This window comes from Apteryx mantelli, chromosome 1, assembly GCF_036417845.1.
Source record: "Apteryx mantelli isolate bAptMan1 chromosome 1, bAptMan1.hap1, whole genome shotgun sequence".
NCBI classification, from domain to species: Eukaryota; Metazoa; Chordata; class Aves; order Apterygiformes; family Apterygidae; genus Apteryx; species Apteryx mantelli.
In genome coordinates, this window is record NC_089978.1 from 206,912,775 (window position 1) to 206,934,571 (window position 21,797).

The 21,797-nt window shown below is 37.7% G+C and overlaps 1 protein-coding gene across 1 annotated transcript in view; it reads right to left on the bottom strand.

The window, feature by feature from the left end:
* Window positions 1-7,553: 7,553 nt before the first annotated feature.
* The window catches only part of PRKAR2B (protein kinase cAMP-dependent type II regulatory subunit beta), a 94,850-nt gene continuing 80,606 nt past the window's right edge, over window positions 7,554-21,797 (bottom strand). The window contains exons 5-11 of the mRNA XM_067316319.1: window positions 15,414-15,520; window positions 14,406-14,559; window positions 12,924-13,025; window positions 12,254-12,328; window positions 11,432-11,497; window positions 11,105-11,243; window positions 7,554-9,747 (exon numbers count right to left, since the gene is read on the bottom strand). Of these exons, the coding sequence (XP_067172420.1) occupies window positions 9,614-9,747; window positions 11,105-11,243; window positions 11,432-11,497; window positions 12,254-12,328; window positions 12,924-13,025; window positions 14,406-14,559; window positions 15,414-15,520 (777 nt within the window). The 3' untranslated portion in view covers window positions 7,554-9,613. The remainder of the gene's footprint in view (window positions 9,748-11,104; window positions 11,244-11,431; window positions 11,498-12,253; window positions 12,329-12,923; window positions 13,026-14,405; window positions 14,560-15,413; window positions 15,521-21,797) is intronic.

Sequence of the window (21,797 nt, forward strand, 5' to 3'; positions counted from 1 at the left end):
CTTCACGTCAATCATCCCAAAAGAGCTCTCGGATTGGCTAAAGCCTCCGCTCCCTCCCAGAGAGGCATTCTGGGAGCTGTAGTCTCCGCTGCCGCCGCTGCCTGCCGACTTGGACGCGATAAGACAACAGCCCCCAGGATGCTCCGCGCGGCGCTCGGCCGATAGTAAACAAGAGCCGTAGGGACACGTGTATCAGCGCCTCCGGCCACGGCCGCCGGGCCCAGGGGGCCGGGGCTCCCCGCGCGCCGCAGCGGGCCGGGGCCGCCCGCAGCGGGGCGGAGGCAGCGACAGGGCCCCGCGGGGCGGCGGAGGCAGCCGGCAGCCCCCCCCCCCGGCACTCCGAATTACAACCGAATGGGGACGGGGCCGAGCTGGCGCCGCCGCGGAGCCCGGGCTCGGCCTCGCCGCCCTCCGCGCTTCGGCACCGTTTCCCCGAGAGCCCCGACTCAGGGCGCTACCGCGGGCTGCAGGGCGCTGTTACGAAACAGGCGCTAGTGCCATTTCACCGCATGAGGAAAACAGCACAAAGAGGTTAAAGGAAGTTGCTAAAGGTCAGAGGATGAGTCAGCAGCAGCAGGGAGGCAGCGTCAACCCCAGCTTCTTTCCTCGCTTCCATTGCATTAAAAACACCGTGTTTGGTCGTTTGGATCCAAAACATCAGTTGGTGGAAAATGACACCCCCCCCCTCCAATAGAGATTTATCTGTGCACTAGTTTCTCCCATATGTCCCCACACATTTACTGTCAGAAGACAACTTGGTTTGGATTGACAACATGTCTATTTTGAGGCCAAAGAAATGAGAAATAAGATATTACTAGATTTGCTCAAATTTACACAGTAAGTCTGACTCCCAATCTGAGGCCAAATCCTCATCATAAAATATATTACTATGCACGATCTAATACAAAACATATACATGCACAATTCAGAAATAATCACTAGTCTTCTAAAAACGGACAGTTGCAGATAGTTTCAAGATTTTGCAACTGTTGGGATATTTTCAAGAAAATCATTCCTTCCTTATCCCTTTTCCAACATCATCCTAATCACATGAACATCTCCTGTATTAAAGCTTCTGTTGCAGTTTTGTAATATGGTACCTAAATAAATGACCAACGCATATCATAAAACTTAAAAAAAAGAAAAGAAAAAGAACCCCCCCAAACCTTCCATGGTATATATATATCTCCAGAGGAGCAACCCACAACACGGTTCCAACTCCCGGGGACACTCATGTAGCTGTGTGAGAAGATAAGCAACCCTCCCACTCCCCCAGAAAAGGTTAGCTACTACAATTTGAATAAAAATGGCTCCATTTCTAGAGTTCTCGGCAAGTTTTATGTCCCACGAAACATGCCAATAGTGGCCACTAGAGGGAATGCTGGTTTTATTGTTCCGCAGGTCTACAAACGCAATTAAAAAGAAAAAAAATCAGATACAGTGAAGTTGCAGCATCAAAACACACTCAGTGTGCAGGTTTCTCTGTCACGTCAGAGCACGGGGCAGTTTGGGTCTGGTTTCTCCAACAAGTTATAGTTTGTCTATTAGTAAAGTCTTTCCAATCTGTAGTCACTGTGTGAAGGCAGATACCACTGTCAGAAACACGCAGTATCTTCTGCAGTGTGAATTGGAAATGATTACTTCTTATATGTGCTAATTTACCTGACAAAAACAAGAGTCAGTAGGAAAACCAGTCCCATGGAATTTAACTAAAAATTCTCTGTGCTTAATTCCATAACAAAATAATCCTTTACAGATCATCTGTTTGAAAACGCAGAATTATTTGACCAAATACCTCTCTGAAAATAAACGTCGAGATTCAACTATTAAGAGACTAGACAGCTTCTTATAATATCAAATGTCTAACCCTACATTTCACAAGCTTAGATTTTTCCTATACTTAGAATTCAGGCTTTGCATAAGTAACAGATATATCTTTATATAAGAAACCTTTCACAGCCTCCTCGCTCTAGAAAGCATTTTTTAGTAAACTGAAAAGTGGTAAACCAGGAATAATCTTCTTCCCACCATCCCACAATAAAATTAACTTAAAAACTGTCTTCCTTCCCTCCCTTCCCTTGTGCATCTAAATAGCCTTTAAGCTGTTTGGGGAGAGACCTGGGTTTGTTGGTTCATTAATAAATTTTAGTGTGAACTCTCCATTTCCAGATCCAAGTTTGGCAGAAGCCTTGCACATGCTGTTTCTTCCACTCAGCAAATAAGCTAATATGCTGTGGTATAGCTGCCTGCTCTTCAAAAAGCTCTGTCTGCCACGGTGCAGAATGTGGAGAGTGCACGGCCCGGATCAAGTGGCTACAGAAGATACATAATCCTGTTTCAAGCCCCATGACATTTTTCAGAAAAAAATGTCAGCCTGAAGGCTAGTACCTTGTTAGGGAACAAGTTTCCACCCCACTACTCATTACTTTCTATCCAAAATGATAAGCATCCCAAAATAAATGTAAAATGTATTTGCTGTGAAAATTCACAGTTCCTTACAAAAAATTCTGCATAAATGTTAAGTCTGAAGCCCAGTCCTCCCAATCCATTGGCCCTGATTCCAGATACAGGTCTAGACAAGTAATATCACTGCCAAATTCAAGCCCAGATATCACACTTAGCATCTGTGACATACACAGAATGCAGAAAAATAAGAATCCTACCTAGGACTTAAAAACTTGCAAATGTGAATGTCTGAATAGTTTTGAGAATCTGAAAACAGAATCATAACAGCTTTCTTATTTTAAAATCTACCTTTTTTCCTTTGCATATTGTAAATGAAAGCGTACCCTGTGAGAAAATGAGTAAAATTGGAAAACGGGTAAAAGGACAGATACTCCCTGCAGTAGATGGCAGTGGAACACACAGATTACTAAACACCCCTTGGTTAAAGTCAAGCATTGATCTTCTCAATGTCAGAATTAAGATTGTTTATGTCAAACCAATACTCTTTGTTCTGTACGTCTAGTCTTTAATTAAAAATCATTACTTCTCCCCTCACACCCTGCCTCGCCTTACTCTATGAGCAAGATGAATAGGTGCTCAGAGAATGAATCAATACTGCTTAACATCAACATTGTTGGTAGCTATGTTGATTCAGTTGTTTTTGCTGTTGGAAGAGAGGTAGAAAGCAAGGTGGGGGACTGGGAGGTGTAAGTTGTGAGTTCTTGTCACATTGTGGATGGCTACCAGGGAGCATAAATGACCAGGAAAGATTCTACATAAACAGAAGATAAAGATATAAATACAGTTGCATTTGCCCTGTCTTATTCTAGCTATTTAAATCTTAAAATTGCCAGCCATGAAGTTAAGAAAACATGAGGTAGATTTTCAAAAATCATAAGATTACATTCAAAATCACTTCAGTAAAGTATATATTATACAGTAGTTTTGCACCTATCTACTTTTAATCTCTCCTGTCCAAAGCCAATGTCCTTGCATTTATGACCTAGCTTCTATTGCTGACTTTCTGAAATACACTGTATCATTATTTTAATTCTGCTGCAAGAGCTTTCACATCTGTATCCAGATATCCACCCTCACTAATTAACTAAACAATCTGTAAATATCAGATCAACCCTACTCCACAGACCTTTCAGCTTTACCCAATATGACAGCCTCTGTTCTCCATCCATTCTGCCTTTTTCACATCAGTCTTCTCCTTTCACAATGACTTCTCTTTCTCCTAAAACTACTCCCACTCCTTCCCTCTCTCCCAGCATTTGGTGGCTAGCTGCAGGGGGGGTTGGCTGGCTGCACATCCTAGTGACGGCTCTAGGCACACTAACTCCCACATGTCACCTCTTTTATCACCCCTCAGAAGGTGCTGTTGGGAATGCAGAGCAGAGGTCTGTTGCTCCCAGGAAAGATTGGAGCTGCCAAAGCTTTTCCTCCTCCCTATCAACTTCTGTGTGAGAACAGTGCACCATTGATTTGAATGACAGAAGGGAAGATTTGCTTGCCTCCTACAGTGGTACAAGTTGGGAAGATATAGGGCATACAATAGGCCAGAGGATTTTCTTCTTCCAAGTCAGGTCAGGAATTAATGAGGAATTAACTTCATGCCATTATGACGCAGATTCCAGGCTTAGCTACAAAGGTATAGCAAGACAAAAAATGCAACTGGTGTCAGCAAAAAGAAAGACCTAACAGATCAAGAAACAACCCGTAAGAAAGGAAAATAAGAAAACCCTCTATCCCAGACCAAAGCTTGCAGAAAAACAAGTCAAGAAGAGACTGCAAAGACAGAGGTTCTCTCTGTGCTAAATTAAACTAAACTAAAGCTCCAGGGAGTGTTCCTGGGTATTGGAATACAGTCATCTGTACTCCAGAATTGCTAGAATAGCCCTGACACAGTTTTTGCTTGAGCCAATAGCAAATAATTCTTGCATATGGTTTGGGAGTTAGCATGGGCCAAGGACCATTCCTAGTGGGTCATCTGTACATGGCCACCCCATACAGCAAGCTGGAAAAAGTTTATAGGACAGCTTATAAATTAGCTCACACAAATAGTTAAAAATAGTATGAATGTTGGCCATTTGATGCCTCAGTACTTGCAAATAGTCTCAGGTTCACATAATTTACTAGTATGAATGTAACTATAGAGAGAAGGTAGGATATATGTCAAAGTTGCAGCCAGAAGTGAGAACAGGAACTAAAGGACAGCAAAGGTAAGGCTAGTTTGCTCAAGATAGTCACCCCATCTTACTCCACAAGGACAAACCAACAAAGAGAAAAAGAAGATACAGCTTGGTGAAACTTGGATGGTTTTCTCCAAAGATGATGCTTATCAGAACTGTGTTATCAGCATCTTCAGAGATGTGGGGGAGCTGATCCCAGCGGCTCTATCAGGCTCACTTAGCCTCCAGGGATTACTGCTCCTCACGGGGCGACCTGCTCATAGGATGTTATCCTTCCCCACAACTTCAGAGCTGCTCAAGTGAAATAATTCAATACCTTCAAAGAAGAAAGGACAAAGTATTCATACCATGCCGTGATGCTATTTTTAGGCCAGTGATTTCACTTACCTAAGCATGAAAAGTTTGAGTCAGCAGATGCTGTCAAAATGGCCTAGTATAACCTAGTCTCAGAGTTTTTCAGACTGTTTTGACTGGGCAGTTTCTTTCCTGGAATAGCTGGGTCTTTCTCTCCTCACCTTTCTCCCATACAAGGCATGCATATACCTCCACTAGCTCTATGGAAGAAACACAGCCCTACCCATGGTATTTGCACAGCCGTGGCATCACACATACTGCACTCTTCCAGCTCAGCTTGATTTGCCCTTGTACAAGGGACAGGGATGGGATAAAGAGGATAAGGAGGAAGGTTTTGCTACCCAGCCAACCAGACCAGTGTATCCCAGTACAAAACCCAGCCAGTCACTCCACTTGCCTTACAGTGCACACCACTGGATCTTCACCTGGCTGTCAAGATAAAGATAATTTTGAGGCAAAGGAAGAAATGGGGTGAAGGAAGAAACAATGGTCAAAGGGAATTTTCTTTAGACTTTTCACATTCTCCCATGATTAATCTGTTCCACTTCCATCCACCAAGGGAGAGTGTCTAGTCTGCAAAGCACCTTCCTGAGCCAAAAAGCAGATGAAAAACTTAGAAACAGACTTGGTATATGTCTGAAGGAAATTCAACTACCAGATTGACTTGAAAATAATCCTAAATTTTATAACACAGTTCTGTACTCTCAGCATACAAAGAAGCAACCCATTCCTCCCAGGGAAAACTGCAGTATAGCTTATTTGAAGAGCTACAGACACAAGAGAAGAAAATATCTTAGAAACTCCAAAAAAAATACATGCCTATAACCATCACATGTATGAATGGATAAAAGGAGCTTTAAACTAAAATAACAACTTTAGCAAGAGCATGTAAGAATGTCCATCCTGTGGCAAAATGACTTTCAGCAAAGCACTTTGTTCAGCAAAGGCAGTAAATGTCTAAAAATAAGAAAACAGTAGAAATTTGTTGTTCCAAGTATGTGAAAGATGACCAGCAGATACTAATTTTGCACATTTGGGAACTCTTTGATATTGAAAAACAATAAAACCTCACTGGCTGCCAGGGAAAGTTTGTCATAAATGACACAAAATATCACAAATTGTAATGTAACTGATCCCAAAGTGACTTTATAGGAAGCTTAAAGCACTAAACATTTCAAAAAAACCAAACAAAACCTGCGACCCCACAGCAAAGACCACAGCAATTTTCACTGAATACAAAAGGTAACATGAGGAAAGATGATGGAGTGACAAATGGTTTAAGCTGCAGATGGTTTCACAGTGCTCTTCATAGCAGCCAAGCCCCCAAGACCTACGCAATCAGTCACTTGTGGGCCTCAGACAGGAGCTCAAGAAGGGAATGATTTCAAAAGCATTAATCCCAGATGAACTTGGAGGAAATCTCATGGAGCAAAACCAAATGCCATTAAAAAGAGCAGTAGCATGAGCACTAAGACCAAGGAAGCTTGGCTTCCTTAGGGTTTGTGTCTTGTGATGGCCTGAGGGCTGTGGTTGAAGCTTTTCCCATGGTTAAGGCATGTGTCGATACTCACTGCCATGTGGCTTCTCCTGTGCTCAGCAGCACGTGAGCTCCTCAATGCCTTGCTCTCACTGAGCTGCTCTCCTCTCTGGCGCTTCTCTCCTTACCCAGCAGGGCATATTTTCAGAGAACTCACTGGAACATTTTGTTTTCCTCTTTAGATCTTAGCCACTTGTCAAGTTTGCTTAAATCATCTACAGGTTTGCAAAATTTGCTGGTGAGGTGGGGGAGAGAGGAGAGAAACAGAAAGACTAACATGCATGTGCCAAGTAGTTACCTAAGTCTTGATCCTTCAGGGACCAGGCTAGTAACAAGGACAACAAAATCTTTAAAAACAGAAGTGTCAGGTAATCTAAATATGGGCATAGATATTCTCTTAATGTAAACATGACATAGAATTGCTAAGATTATTAGAACTCTCTACCTTTTCTGAAAGGTCCAAACAATAAAAATCAGTAACTTCATATGATTTCCTTCTTTGGACAAACGCTTGCCACGTTTATGATGCTAGGACTAGCATTTTTGAGCCGTACATATGAATAGATCCAGGAGAAATCCCAAGTGCTGCCTGATGAAGGATATAATATTTGGTATGAAACTCACAAAGCGACTATTCTATTATTGTCAAAGGAAAACACCTGCATTCACCAAAAAAGAAAATTCCAGAAATCATCCAGTTCCCAAGAACACCACAATCAATTGCTGCAACATTAAGCCATACTTTGGGACACTTCTGGGAAATCCAAAGTCTGTGACTATCTGACATTTGGCATTCCCCACTACCACAGCTTTTTCCTGATTAAAAACTGCAAGCACATCATCAAATATGAAGTATATTACTGCACCAACCTATGATCTATCCTGAGTAGACAGAGTATCTGCAAAACTTCTTCACTGATGAAAATCAACATTAAAGTGTTAAGAATTATGAATGTTTTAATAAATAAATATAAACAGTTCACTTGTAACTTTATGATAATAAAATTAAACCACAACAATATCAATAAGCATATATTTATATATATAAAAGTGTTGTTTATTGTAAGGAAACTTTAAATATAACCAACAATATTGAAAATATCGTGACTGGCATTTATGGCCTTGATTGTAGTTTACTGCCATACAATTAATTGTTAGCATTTTTCTTAATCACATTAAGCTAGTGCAAAGTATAGGTAACTTTCAGAGATTAAGCATACAGAATGACAAGAGTGTAGATTTTGGTTACCTGATTATTTCCTTCTAGTATAACAGGCTTCTCTTTTTTTTCCATAAATCAAAAGTACAAAGGCAAGTTATCATATTTGCAATTATTCATATCAGGTTTCTAGGTAAAAAAAATGACACTTGTAAATTTTGCTGAGATTGTATTTTGTTAATAATTTGTTTAATAATTTATACCATACTGTATGATATAAATTATATATTGAAATAGTATCATATAATCATAATTTCATATTCAGGTATGATTATATAAATTGTCAGAACATATCACCAGCTGTAGAATAATAATTACATCAACATACACAAATATATGGCATTAGAAAAGTCATTATCTAAGAAGGAAAGATGTAATCATTCAGGTGTTTGGAATAGGGCATAAGCAACCTTCTTAAAATTCTTCTGCTGTCATTTTGGCAAAACTACTGTCAATTGCCATTATGTGCACTAGCTTTCCATGTACATCACCAGATAGGTTAGTAAGCAGTATTAAAAGTAGTCTGTGCCTGAAATTTCCAGTCACAGACCTCTATAAGTAATGAGCCCTGTGCTCTTAATTAAGATGGTATTCTTTCTCCTCAGTCTCAGAAGGTATCCCATGCTATTATGGCCAAAATGGTATTTTACGATGACCTACAGGTTTTTGAAAGTAGAACATATCAGCTTTAATAACAACATAGTTTTCAAACTTGCATGAAACTTTTAAATTATTGATCTTTCAAATTAAAAATATTTTTGTGCTTGCTGATAATGTTTTTCAAGAACAAGTTCAGTTTAGTACGGCTTTCGATATCAATCACTTCCTTACTGAATCTGATCTTTGATAGCTAAGATCTTAGCTTTGATAGCTAAGAGGAGAGATATACAGAGATCATTTGATTTGAAATAGGGAAAAGATTTAACAGATAAAAACGTGAGATCTAAAAAAATTAACTAGAGAACAAGCATAGATAGAGAAGACAAAATGCACAAATATGAAACAAGGGAGAAGGAAAAAAATACAGGTTATGCATGATTTGGTAGAACATGACAATGACCTACACCTTTGCTTTTAAAGCATCAGGGTTAATTTGTCAGCTGTCCTCACTCCAGAATGTACAGAATACATGTAACTAATAAAAAATGCAGTTTATTGCAAAAATATACAAGTCCTCTAAATTGCATAAGATATTACAATGTCGTGCTGAAACATGACATATTGAACAAAGAGGACTTTAAAACAAATTACAAAATGTTAAAAATCATATTTGGGTCATGAGCTTTACACAAAATGCATTGTCATGCTTTATCTTACTATTAGTCTTGTGTTTCACTACATCTGTGATAAATGCAACATAAAATCATGACAACTGTAATAGTCAGAAAGTAATATCTACTGTATATCTTCTGTATTAATACATATAAACACTTTGTGTGCACTAATACTTTCAACATATCACATTCAAACTAACAGTCTTTCCAGAAAAGTTGTAACCATTTCGAAGAACAGAAACTGGTTTAACAAGTTCATCGCATGTGGGTTTCTTGAAATCTACTCTTTAAGGAAACGCTGCATGTAAAGGACTTGATTTTCAAAGGTGCTTTGCTACTACAGGTCCTCTTGATTTCATATCAAGAAACCATCAAGGCTGAGCACCCTTAAAAATCAAGCCCACAATTTATTAAATTCCTATTTTGTTTACTAGTATTTCCGTTGTAGTAAGTCCAAAAGATACCCCCAAACCCACTCCTAAAATCACAGAAAATGCTTGGCATCTATAGGAAGAGAGACAATTTCTCAGTGGACTAACCACTACTGTGCTATATTCTCGTAACAGATCTCGTTGCTCCATTGTTTAGTTCATGCACTGGGATCAGCAATGTCCATGTTTGTTCCAAACAGAGCAACTAGCTGCTCTTCATAGTTTGCAATGTTTCTTTTCATAATTTCCATACAAGGTCCCAAAAGCCTTTCAAATGCCTGAACATCCATAACTAAGATAAAAGGGGAGAGAAAGAGAAAGAATATAATGTGTTTGTCAGTTGCAGACACAAACCTTAGTGTTTATGACAAGCCAGTGTAGAATTTTAAATGATAACAAGAAAGATATTACTGAGGCATATACTTTGTTTACACAGAAGAGAACCACTTACCATAGCAAAAACAACATCAGCTAAACATAGCTGTATTGGAACTTTATAAATTAACTTAGAACTAGCTGGGTTCCTTATTTTGAAAATATTTTCAGATTGAGGTCTGTGTGACCCAAAAGCTGCTGGAGAACTCTGGAGAGGCCTGGATTCCTCCACAGAAAATAGTTTTAAGACCCTTGCAATTTCAATAAAATATATCCTTTGCTGATGTTGTGGCTGTATTTAGGATTGAGCCTAGCATATTTCTTTGCTATTTTACTCCAGCTTCCAATAGGCCAAGGAGGAAACTTCATACTTCAATCAGCTTTCAACCTGGTGGCCTGTAGTCTCGTGGTTGCTACAAAAAGTTCAAGATCTCCGCTATTTGGGCAGTGCCAGAGACCTTCGCATTCACTCATACTGTGTAGTGACAGACTCTTCCCCACCACTGCCTCTTGTTCTTCCCTGTCTTTGATCTTTATTGTCTGTTCATCTGTGTATGTTTGGAGTTAAGGATTTTAAAAAATAATAGCTTTATAGGTAAGTGGAAAACTTTTTGTTTGCTGGCTTGGTAATAGGACTGTCATTCAAGAAAGCTAAATCTGTCTCTGCAGTTTGCAATTTTCCCATTAATTGGATGTAAATATTTAGAAGCTAAACTTTAGACCATGAAAATGAATGGATGAGAAGAGGTCATCTATGAGCACAGCTCCTACGGTCTTTGCTTTCCTGTGGCTGAGGCTACAGTGTGACAGAATGATTAAATTAACAGGCTGGTGAAAACAAAGGATTTGTTAAAGCTTAAGTCATGGTGATAAAATCGGACAGAATTTTTACTACGCAGTTACTTCTTGGCTGATAGTCTAGTGAGAAAGGAAATTCTTTATCTATCTCTAGAATGTTGGACAGGTATATCTGACAGTTATAAAAAATTTGCTGCAATCCTCTCAGCACTATCTTCAAACCATTCTTACCTACATGTGACCAGAGCAACACTGGAGAATGTGTGTTTAATACCAGTTATTATTTGCAAATAATTTTTCTAATGTAAATAGAAATATTTAGTAATAGTAATAGATGTGTACTTTAAAAGTCTTATTTGTTATTAGGTAAATGTAATTAATCTTATATCCTGGAGGAAAGACAGAGTTCAAAATAAAAACAACCAGTTAGATTAAGTATGATTTTATATTAGATATAGAGTATCACTGAACAATACCTAAACACTTGACAGTGCCAAGAGCAAACGCGGAAGCGGCTCGTGGTTTGTTGGTTACAAGAGCAAGTTCTCCAAAATACTGTCCTCTTGAGCATCGAGCTATTTCAACTGCTCCATTCTCTTCTACATCTTGTTTACCCTGAAATATCAGTTTAAAAATAAAGAGAAAGAAACAAAGAGAATGAGAGAGAGAGAGATTTGCTGAACTCAGAATTTTATAAGTAAAGTTAACAACAATGGTAACAAGACACATTACTGTTTAACATTTAGAATACATCAAGATTTAAAAAAACCCACAAAATTCTATATATTTTAGGAACGTTTTACCTTTCTTTTCATTATAATCCTTACTTCTCCAGATTCCACAATGAAGAAAGAATCAGCCATTTCACCCTGTAAAGGAAAAAATAAAGTGGGTAATGGAAATGCAGAAGTTGCTTTTTAGTTTAATGGTAACATTAAAATAATTGCAGCCAGCGCCTTGCAGCTTTTTGATACCTACTGCAAAATAAATCACTTCTACACTCATGGCACAAAAGAATCAAAACATCTATACAGAATTGACAGTAAGCCCTTTTTATGAAAAGACACAGCTGACTGTGCCTTAGACAAAATGCAGGGGAAAATATTGTTAGGGAAGATTTTAGGATCCTTACTCCTGTTTCTTCCCCTATGTATTCATCCCAAATGATTTTCCTTACAGATGTTCCAATATAACTACGTCTCCAAAGGCTATATCTGACCTCCAGTAAATATTTTGGGGCAAGACAGTCTCGGTTGCCTATCCTGATGGGCTTCCTTTTACATTCCTCTTCTAATGATTACGGTGTTTATACAACAGAAACAAGATAAGTCTTCAGTGTTCATTAGTGCAAGCAGTAGTTCTTCTACACAGTTTGCATTTCTAAATATACTAAAACTGTTGACTACTTCATTCATACAAACAGAAAGGAATGTTTTTCAAAGTATCATAAATGAAAAATTAGCTTCTGAAACAGTATGATCACCTCTCTTGCATACCAGATTCATTGTATTTAGGTTTCTTTTGACAAAGAAAAATTTAGTTAAAAAGCATGTATTCTTTATACATAATATAGTAATTGTTGCCTATTAGGAGAAAAATCTAAAACAAGAAATAAACAACTGTACCTGAGCAATGATTTGTTCTCCATCTTTGTATACTTTGGTGCCAATCACATCAACCACTTTCAAACGTTCAGATACCTTAATTTAAAAAAAGGAATTACAAGGAATACTCCATTAACATTACAATATTACATTTAGAAAGTCCTTTAATACTTCTCTTCACAAATCTTTTTACAGAGTAGCATATTTTTCTTCACCTGTGTTGATATTCATTAACACACAGGAACAATTGTTTAATAGCATTCCAAAGGGTATATTATAGTCTTAACAGCTAGGTGTGTTGACAAAACTTCCATTTTTGTAAGAATTTTACATATCCAAGTCTTACAAAATTATTTTCAGAAAAGTATACATTTAAAAATATAGCTGTTAAATGAAAATATTTTACAATTTCCTAAATCATTGTTAATATTACTGCCTGATCTCTAGTAAAAATTAAGCTTAAGGAAATGAAAGGTAAAAGTAAAAAAAAAAATTCCATTTTTATACTATATTAACTATGGTTCTTGTCCTGAAAATTTATAAATATCAAAAATATGGTCTTTCTCCCAAACAAAAGTATGCAAAATTTAAGTCTGGATAAAATTTGAATTCCAAATTTAAACTCTGTAGAGGCAGAGCCTTATCATGGACCTCTGATACAGACATTAAAATAATGTAATAGAAAGCTTACTTCTAAAGATTTAAGGAATGGCAATGACCCAATAAATTTTTCATACATTTTTCTCTTTTTGGCATTGTTTTTTACAATGATTCTTCGGAACGTTACTCTGTCCTGTAAATAGAAAGAGAAAAAGAAAGTTTATTAACAGAAAATGTGCGCGTGGTAGAAAATGCTTTAGAAATGACTGAAGAATTTCACATTACCCAGTTTTAGTCACTTAATTTAGCCAGTTGGGCTCCCCATATAGTCAGATTAGAAAGATTCCCCTCGAGATCAGGTAAGAGCACCTAAGTTTAGCTCTTGATCTGATTCACACTGTGAAGAGCTTCTCTGCCCCTTGGCTATATATAGAGGCTAGAGAGGTTAGCTTAACCAGCTCGGCTATGAGCTGAGCATTGAGTGGAGTGAACAATATATACCCCAAAAACAGAAGAAAGAAACATATTCTCTACCTTTCTGGGGTTCAACCGTGCGTTTATTATCAAGAGAGGTTAGTCTCTGTATGACAAGTTGGGGTTTAATGGTTTTCAAACAAACATTGTTTCAGATCTTTAGCAAATCATCAGTATTTAAATATTTAATTTACAAAGTTTCTTAATCATCCCAAAGTCCCACGCATATCAATACGTAAGCGAAGAGTTTATCATCTGCAAACAAAATACATGGGTCTGGATCTCAGGGCACAGTAAGTCTGCTTTCTGCTCTTTCAGTAGACTCAGTGCTGCCCTAGATAGCTAGCTGGACACTGCTTAATATTTGGCAATCCACGTGAAGCAAAAAGATGGAAAACTAGATGTATGCTGTTTTCTTCTAGTGACTTCATGCGCGTGTCCTGGGGACAGAGGCAAAATGCACTGCAGGCTTCACTGCTACAGGGGGACTTGCTGGCCAATACAACCCAAACCAATTTAAAGCCATTCTTACAGTGTCCTCAACTCTGCAATGATCCCAAAGTCACACAGATTAGGCTGGTGCAGAACCATACATTTCCCTTCAAGAAATACCACCTTGGGATCTGTCATTAGATCAATATGTGTGCCTTGATGCAGAATGTCTATCCGAGTTTCACTCTTTGGTAATTTCTATTGCTGTTTTCAAAGGTCCAGATTGTATAACACTGATAAATAATCTTACTTTGGAATTTTACTCAGAACCAAATGCATTTCCTAGCAAGATATGGGAAAATATTTTATATATATATGTCAAAGTAATTGTCAGCATTTGGCAGTTTGGAAAATCATCATTAAAATAGGATAAAACAAAACTATTAAAAAAAAAAGGAAACAGTGCTTTCTTGAGTCTTTCAGGGTTGTTTCTCCAGTTTCTGGAAAAAGATTCGTCTTTGTCTTTGTCTGGAACTCTGAGCAAGTTTTAAAATTAAACTTTCCCAAATTATAAATCATTTTTTGATGCTGATATAGCATATCAGTGCAATTTATATAAAACATTTTAAAAAAATGACTAATACATTAAAACAAGTATTTCACTTACCAAACCCCAGATGGCACCAGGAGAGGTAGCTATAATTGTAGCTGCTCTGGGCGTATTGTACATTAAGGCCAACTCACCAAAACTGCCACGGTTATCATAGGTTCCAATACACCTCCCAACACCATCACATTTTACATAAATATCGTATGTGCCTCTGTGAATAAAATATATAAATACAGTAAGTGGAATCTCTTCCTGTTCTTTGCTAAGTAGCCACTCACTGTATTATTTTATACCATGAATTCTAAAGATAAAGCATTTTGAAATATATATTCTGCTTGCTTAAATGATACTAGTCACCTTGCAGGGCCATCTCAATCATTTCCATAAATACTAAAAGTAGTTGCATTTTAAAGGGAGGGACAGGGTTGTTATTTTTGGCAGTAACTCATTTTAAAGATAAACTAGATTTACTGGATTTAAAGATAAACTGGATTTATTACACTGTCATAGCTTCAAACTGAAGACACAAAATAATAAAAGGTGTTTTGGCACAGCCTGGCTGGAGCCTGTCCAAATGACTAGTGCAGAACAGCAAAGTACATGCTCCTCCTAACTCACTGGCTTCAGCAGTAAGCAGCATCTAGGATTTTACTTAGTTACATGCTTTTACCAGGACAGATCTGCAGATGAAATGTGGTAACTTAGCTACTTGAGCTCTAATAATAATCACAGGAACCAGAAATTGTACATAGTACTAGAATGCAGTAAGATTTCAAATCTTAAGTCGTGAAAAATTTCCCATTGTGTTTCTGTATGAAAAAAAAACAGTCTTTGGGATCTAGCAATACCTAAAGAGGGTAGTGACATATTTCCATTAAAAAAACTGCCTCTTTTCAAAAACCACCCTCCACAGCTCAAACACAGCTGTTCTGATTCATATGCATTATATTTTCTTTCTCCCATGCAAACATGCGTAAGAATCAAATACGAGTACAGAGAAAAATAGATTTTTCTCAAAGGACTTTAGCATAATCCTTTGTGCTACAGTTCGGCACAACCATTCACCTATCAATGACGTAGAAGTTGTCACCATCGTCCCCTTGATCAATGACATGCTCGCCTCCTTCAACCTGCTTTTCAAACATCGCGTCCAACACCTGAGACATCTGTTCCTATTAAAAAAACGTAGACAAAGACAAGAAGTTATCATCTGCTTTTAAAACGTTACTCTTCAAATTAACTAACCGTTCAGCCTCCCAAATACACAGATAATGCTTAGTTTCCTTTCTTGTCCCTACCAGTGATAATATAGACCTTGACTGCAATATCAATCGCCCATGAGCATGCAAAGATAGAATTTCACCCTTTGCAACTACATATATTATACAGATGAGAGGAAGCACAGTGTCCCTCATTGCAGACAATACACTTATCTATTTCTGCCTTTAGGACTAATTTATAGAATTACAAGTTTCAAAACAATTGTAAAGTATCTTGAAAATGTAGATTATACAATGCCTGCACAATGTTGGGACACATCTAACAATAAAGGTCTGTCATGCTTTGGTTGAGTAATTAAATGCTGGACTTCTCAGGAAGCAGGAAATCACACATGCCTATAAAACTACTTTATTAAATTTAATGGAATATGAATGTTTAGAGAGTATGAATGTTCAGAGAGAAGCGTAACAGACTGACAAAATGACATCATCTCAATTATAACTGTCTAGTAACAAAAAGCAAATTGCTCATTACAGTATTTGTCTTGTTCGGTATAAACCTGCTAAAATTTACTGTTCACAGAAACAAACAAACACAGCTCTTTGTGCATTAACAATATGAATCCTAAAAAGATAACTTAATAATTTGAACTTCACTTGTAGTTTATTCAAAAATATACTTAAAATACTAACAATAAATACAAAATTATGCTTACTTTTTGATACTTATTAAGTATGTATCATACTGGAACAAGCAGGTTCTACTGAAAACCACAAGAAAGAAAAGCCTGTGGATTTAGAGTTTTCCCCACACAACTTACTTAATTCATGGCATTTCCAGCCATTGAAAAGTGGCATTTACCTTTTCAAATAATACCAGTAAAGCCAGTTCTCTAGAGTCCTTTTACAGTCCATGGACAGATATAACCACACCATGTATCTCAGAGTCATTCGCTAGAGATGTCTCTTTCTTTCCTTTGATGATAGACCTACTATAACTTGAATAGTTATACTAGATACTTAATTTTTAGATAGATAAAGCTAGGTGGCATTAATTTCATCCTTACCCTACCAAATTTCTTCACTTACTCAAAGCACTTAAAATGTCAGCAGTACTACCTTATCCAAGCCTTTTTAAAAAATGAAAACTAAACACAATTTTACTTAGCAGAGTTTATTGTGTGTCTCTACTGTAAATGGGCACAAAGAACAACAGAATTGCAGCATCCATCCTCAATACAAAGTAAAATACAGCAACACATCATGTATCCTACCTAGACCAGCAAGGCAGCCTAGGAATTATTTAACTCTCTCTCTGTTTAGTATCTTTTTCATTACAGTCAGGCATGCATTTGCAAAAAGAAGGATCATTTTACTGTCAGTTCAGTGAATGGGTTAGATTTTAATTTCAGAGAAAAAGAGAAGTGTGTGTGTGTCATTGGGAGACACTGAAAATTATGTACATGAATTGTCCTCTAAAAACTCAAACTAACAGGTAGTATTTCTTCAGTTTTTTCACTTTTCCCTATGTAAACTAAAAGGAACTCCCACACCATCTGCAGAATTGACACTAAGTCTATTAGTTGTCTAAAGCATTTGAAAAAGCGCATTCCCCTTTCCCTTGCTTGACATCTAAGTTGGTAAAGTGCCTCCCCAACAAACAGCACCCAGCTGCCATTTGAAAAGAAATAGGAATATGCAAACTGCTGCACACTTCCCTGGGGGCAGAGGGTGCACACTCCAACAGTGACCCTCTGACTGCAACTCTTGCAAGGAAATGTAGTATAACAGCCCCCGGGCCTTAGGAATTAAAATACTCCCAAGATATTTTGAAAAAAGGCTGAACTAAAAAGAGCAAAAGGAGGTTATTTGCTGTATTGATACTGTTATTTACTGAAGGAACAGTATGTACCGTTGAAATACTTATTCAAGGTGCTTCACCTAAGATTTCAGGTTAGAACATTTTCAGTCTCATAATTATGAATCAAGCTCACTAAAAGATACAACTTTTCCAGAAGATGACATAAAGACACAAACTTTATGTCATCAGATCTTTAGACAGCTGAGTAGAAATCACAAATACAATTCCTTTTCAAAAAAAATATTTTTAACACTTGAAGTTACTTAATACATTTGAGAGCTAAATAACTGTCATTTTATTATCTGCAGAATTATTCACAAGTATTTTACATTTCTAAATAAATCACAACTGATTTAAAGTCAACTGGTCCTCTTCCCAAAACTTTCCACATAAAATAATGACAGTGCAGACTAATAAGCAAACCAGGCACATAGTTCAGTTCCCACAAGCCAAGATTATAAGAAGTAAAACCTGCTACAGAGGAAAAAAAAAGTCCCCATGATAATCACTCATGTCCTGCAAGTTATCAATTCCTGCTGGGAAAATTTAAAATAATTATAAAAAACCCCTCCAGTCTTCAACAACCTTTCAAAACCATCAATTTTCTTTCAGAGAAAAAAAATGCAGATTCTAAAAATGTCACGGTGATGCATTTTGGATAAATCCAGCATAAAACCTAAGTTGTAGGTATGCATCTCACTAACAGAAAAAAAAACAGATGGTATCCCAGTAATATTTGATACCTTCCCTTAAATTAGTGGGAGTCTCTTTTGGGCTAAGGGGAGACCTGTTTGACAAAAGCTCAATTTCAGAAAATAAAAATTACAGTAGCAATGCACAAATTTTCTGCTCACTACTAAAGAGTTTCATTAATTGCACTAATTCCTACAGATCCCAGTTTGTACTAAAAATGCTAAATTCATGAAAGAAAGAAGTTGCAGAACCCACTGTTTTCACCGGGAAGAGAAAAGTGAAAAGAAAACCAAATCCCCACTGAAATTCCTGCATTTTCTAAGACAACATTTTGATTGCCAGACTTTTACAAGCAAATTCTCCACATCATCATCCATATACAAAGTGACAAATATCAACTAAGAATGAAAGTCAGCTCTCAGGAAGAGGTACAGAAATGTATAGGTGGCTGTCAGGTTTCACAATTTAAATATTTGAAAATGAGAATTCTTTGATGCATCTTGCAAAAAAAAATCTTGTTTGTGTAGGTGATTTATTTTTAGACAGATATATTAGTGAACTTTGTTTATTCTCAGCAAGATTCAAAAGATACAGTAGTCTCAGCCAATTCTATTTCTTCTTCAGTTCCCACAGTACAATTACAGAGAGAGAATTTTGTACCTGTACACATGCATGCCTGCGACATGCACTTAGACGCTGCTGAAATACTTATGTACCCTCCCCCAGTTCACATCTCCTCCCAAACAACTCATACAGGACACTTTTCGCATAATCAATGCTCTGATAACAGATTACTTTTTAATTCTAAAATTACCTATCTTTATCCTTGCAAAGCAACTATGGGGAGTGTCAGTAAATTGAGCCTCAGTTTGGCAGGGAATCAGGAGGATTCACACACCAGCGAGCTAGGCAAGCAGGTTTTATAACTTTCATGTTAAGAATGAGAATATGGATCAGAGATCAAATAAATTGTGGTCACATACATTTCCAACTGCGAGACATGGGCAACTACTGAAGGAAACTCAAATATTTATTCTGAATCTGATATTACCCATCTGTAAAGTAATAGCTTCAACACATCCTCCCCTCCCACAGCAAGGTGTCAGAAGGAGACTCCCTGCTGCTCGTGTTTGGGAAACATTCCAGTGTTTCTGTGATGAACACAACAGGAAAGCCAGCGACGGAAAGGAAAAAATTACAGTTTGTGTAGCATTTGGGTGAACAGCGACACAAAGCCCCAGTCACACAGCTAGTGCTGAGGACTGCACAGTGCTGAGTCCCTCGCTCTCCAGCAGCCTCCTCTCCTAAGGTGTGCACCGTGGGAACCTCAGCCGATAATAATACAGTCACTGAATTCAGGAAACTTTTTTCTTTGTCGAACTTCTCTCAAGAAATAAACATACCAGATTAAGGACTGTATAGGCAAAATAAATGCTGGTATTTAGTAAAAATGAAGTAGTCTGAAAACTTTCTTAAAGCAGTTTTGATTTTAAAAGTACATACAAACAGGGTTTTTTATATCAGTGTTTGTAAATCTGTTACGTTTAATGCTGTGGCAATCTGGCAATCCATATTCTAAGAATGATACATTATAAATATGATACATTTCCAATAAAAACAGTTTATAAAGAATCTGAAGCATTAAACATGTATGTTGTGCAATCTTAGTAACTTCTGCCTTAATTTCATTATCTTAATACAGGTTTTTCAAATATAACAAAGTATTGATATTTCTTAAGGACAGTGCGCTTTCCAAATACAAATTAGCAAAACTAAAGTTTATATGTTTTAAAATCAGATTATTTATATGACATTTAGTTACACACTCTGATTAATACCAGCAATAGATTTTTGTTGGACGCTAAACTGAGAAGCATGTAAATGTCAAAAAAGGAAGATTTTTGAGAAAATGATGGGAACCTTGGGTTGTTGCCATGAAAGGGTACTTTGAATACCATCCTTTGTATAGAGAACATATTTTAATTTTCTTAAAAGCTGTGGGAAACCAGAGTGGGAAACCAGATTTTCTGAGAGGTACATCCACAATACAAATCAAATTCATGTACCAAGATTGCTAGCTATATAAAGAATTTTACATTTTTTTATAAAGTTTTTTGGAAGGGTAGTTATTGCATTTCTCTCCAAAAGAATCTTTCTAATAATTGATCTTTAATGACAGAGCATGAATTCACAAAAAAATTTACTAGCTGAGTGAAGAAAGAAACCATCATTACTGTCTCATCACGCTGGCTTTCAGGTGTGGATTTACCTGTTGGATAAAGGAGCATTAGCTCCCCTACCAGCATTAGCCAGCATGATATATCTTCTCATATCACATAAACTGGAGATAGTGCAGGTTTTCTTCTCCTCTCTTAATTAGCCTGAAACTGTACCTACCCTGGTTTTACACTGGCTCAAATGAATTGTCTTCAGCAAAGTTCTTTTGCATTTTTAGATCAATCAGAATCAAAGACTACACCTATGAAATATAAATTTAATGGGCCCGGGGGACCGACTCGAGCACTGGCATGGTATGGTCCAGGCTGTTTGGTTCTTGGTGGAACTGTCAGCACAGCTGGTGCAGCTTCAGCTTGGGCCAACTATCACTCTCCTGACAAAGCCCAGTCATGGTTTGGAGGAGCTAACGAGCCACAGCTTGTTCCAGGACGCAGTATGAATACCGCCCCCCCCCCCCCCCCCCCCCCCCCCCCGGTTAGCTGGTTGGTTTGGTGGGGTCAGGAGGAGAGGAAGGTGCAAGGCAGTTTAGCTGTATGTACACATGTAGTATTGCGTCATGTGGCCCCAGGGCCACAGAATGTCCTCTGATTTGTTTCATTGTTACCAATTATAGAACAGAAGACAGGTGACAAGAATGTAAAATAATCTACTCCGGACAGTCAAATTCTGCCTTTGGACATTCTTCTTAATCTCCTGGCAAACAATATCTGTCTTTCTAGTCAACCAAATGACATTTTTCCCTGTACTGAAAACCTTCAAAGCATTGAACTAAGGAAACATTTAATATGAAGGGTGTGTAACTATGGCTGATAACTAGTGAAGAACAGTCAGCATGTATTCTTAGCTCTTTAGTCCCAAAATATGTAAATTAACCGCTCAGCAAAGTAAAATTACCCTAGATCACTATAAAGTAAGTATTTGATGATTTAAGAGTCACAGACTTTTTGAGGTTGGAAAGGACCTCTAGAGACAGTCTAGTCCAACTTCTTGCTCAAAGTAGGGTCACCTAGAGCTGGTGGCTCAGGGCTGCATCCAGTTGGGTTTTAAATATCTCCAAGGATGGAACCTCCACAACCTCTCTAGGCAATCTTTTCCAGTGTTTGACCACCCTCACAGTAAAAAAATCTCTTCTTGTCTTTAAGCAGAATTTCCTGTATTACAACTTGTGTGCATTGCCTCTTGTCCTGTCACTAGGCATCTCTGAGAAGAGTCTGGCTCCATCTTATTTACTCCTGCCATGAGGTAGTTATACACATTGGTAAGATCCCCCTGAGCCTTCTCTTCTCCATCCTGAGCAATCCCAGATCTCTCAGCCTCCCCTCATATGAGAGATGCCCCATTCCCTTTATCATCTTAGTGACCCTTCACTGGACCTGCTCCAGTATGGCCATGTTTCTCTTGTACTGGAGAGCCCAGAACTGGACACAGCACCCCAGA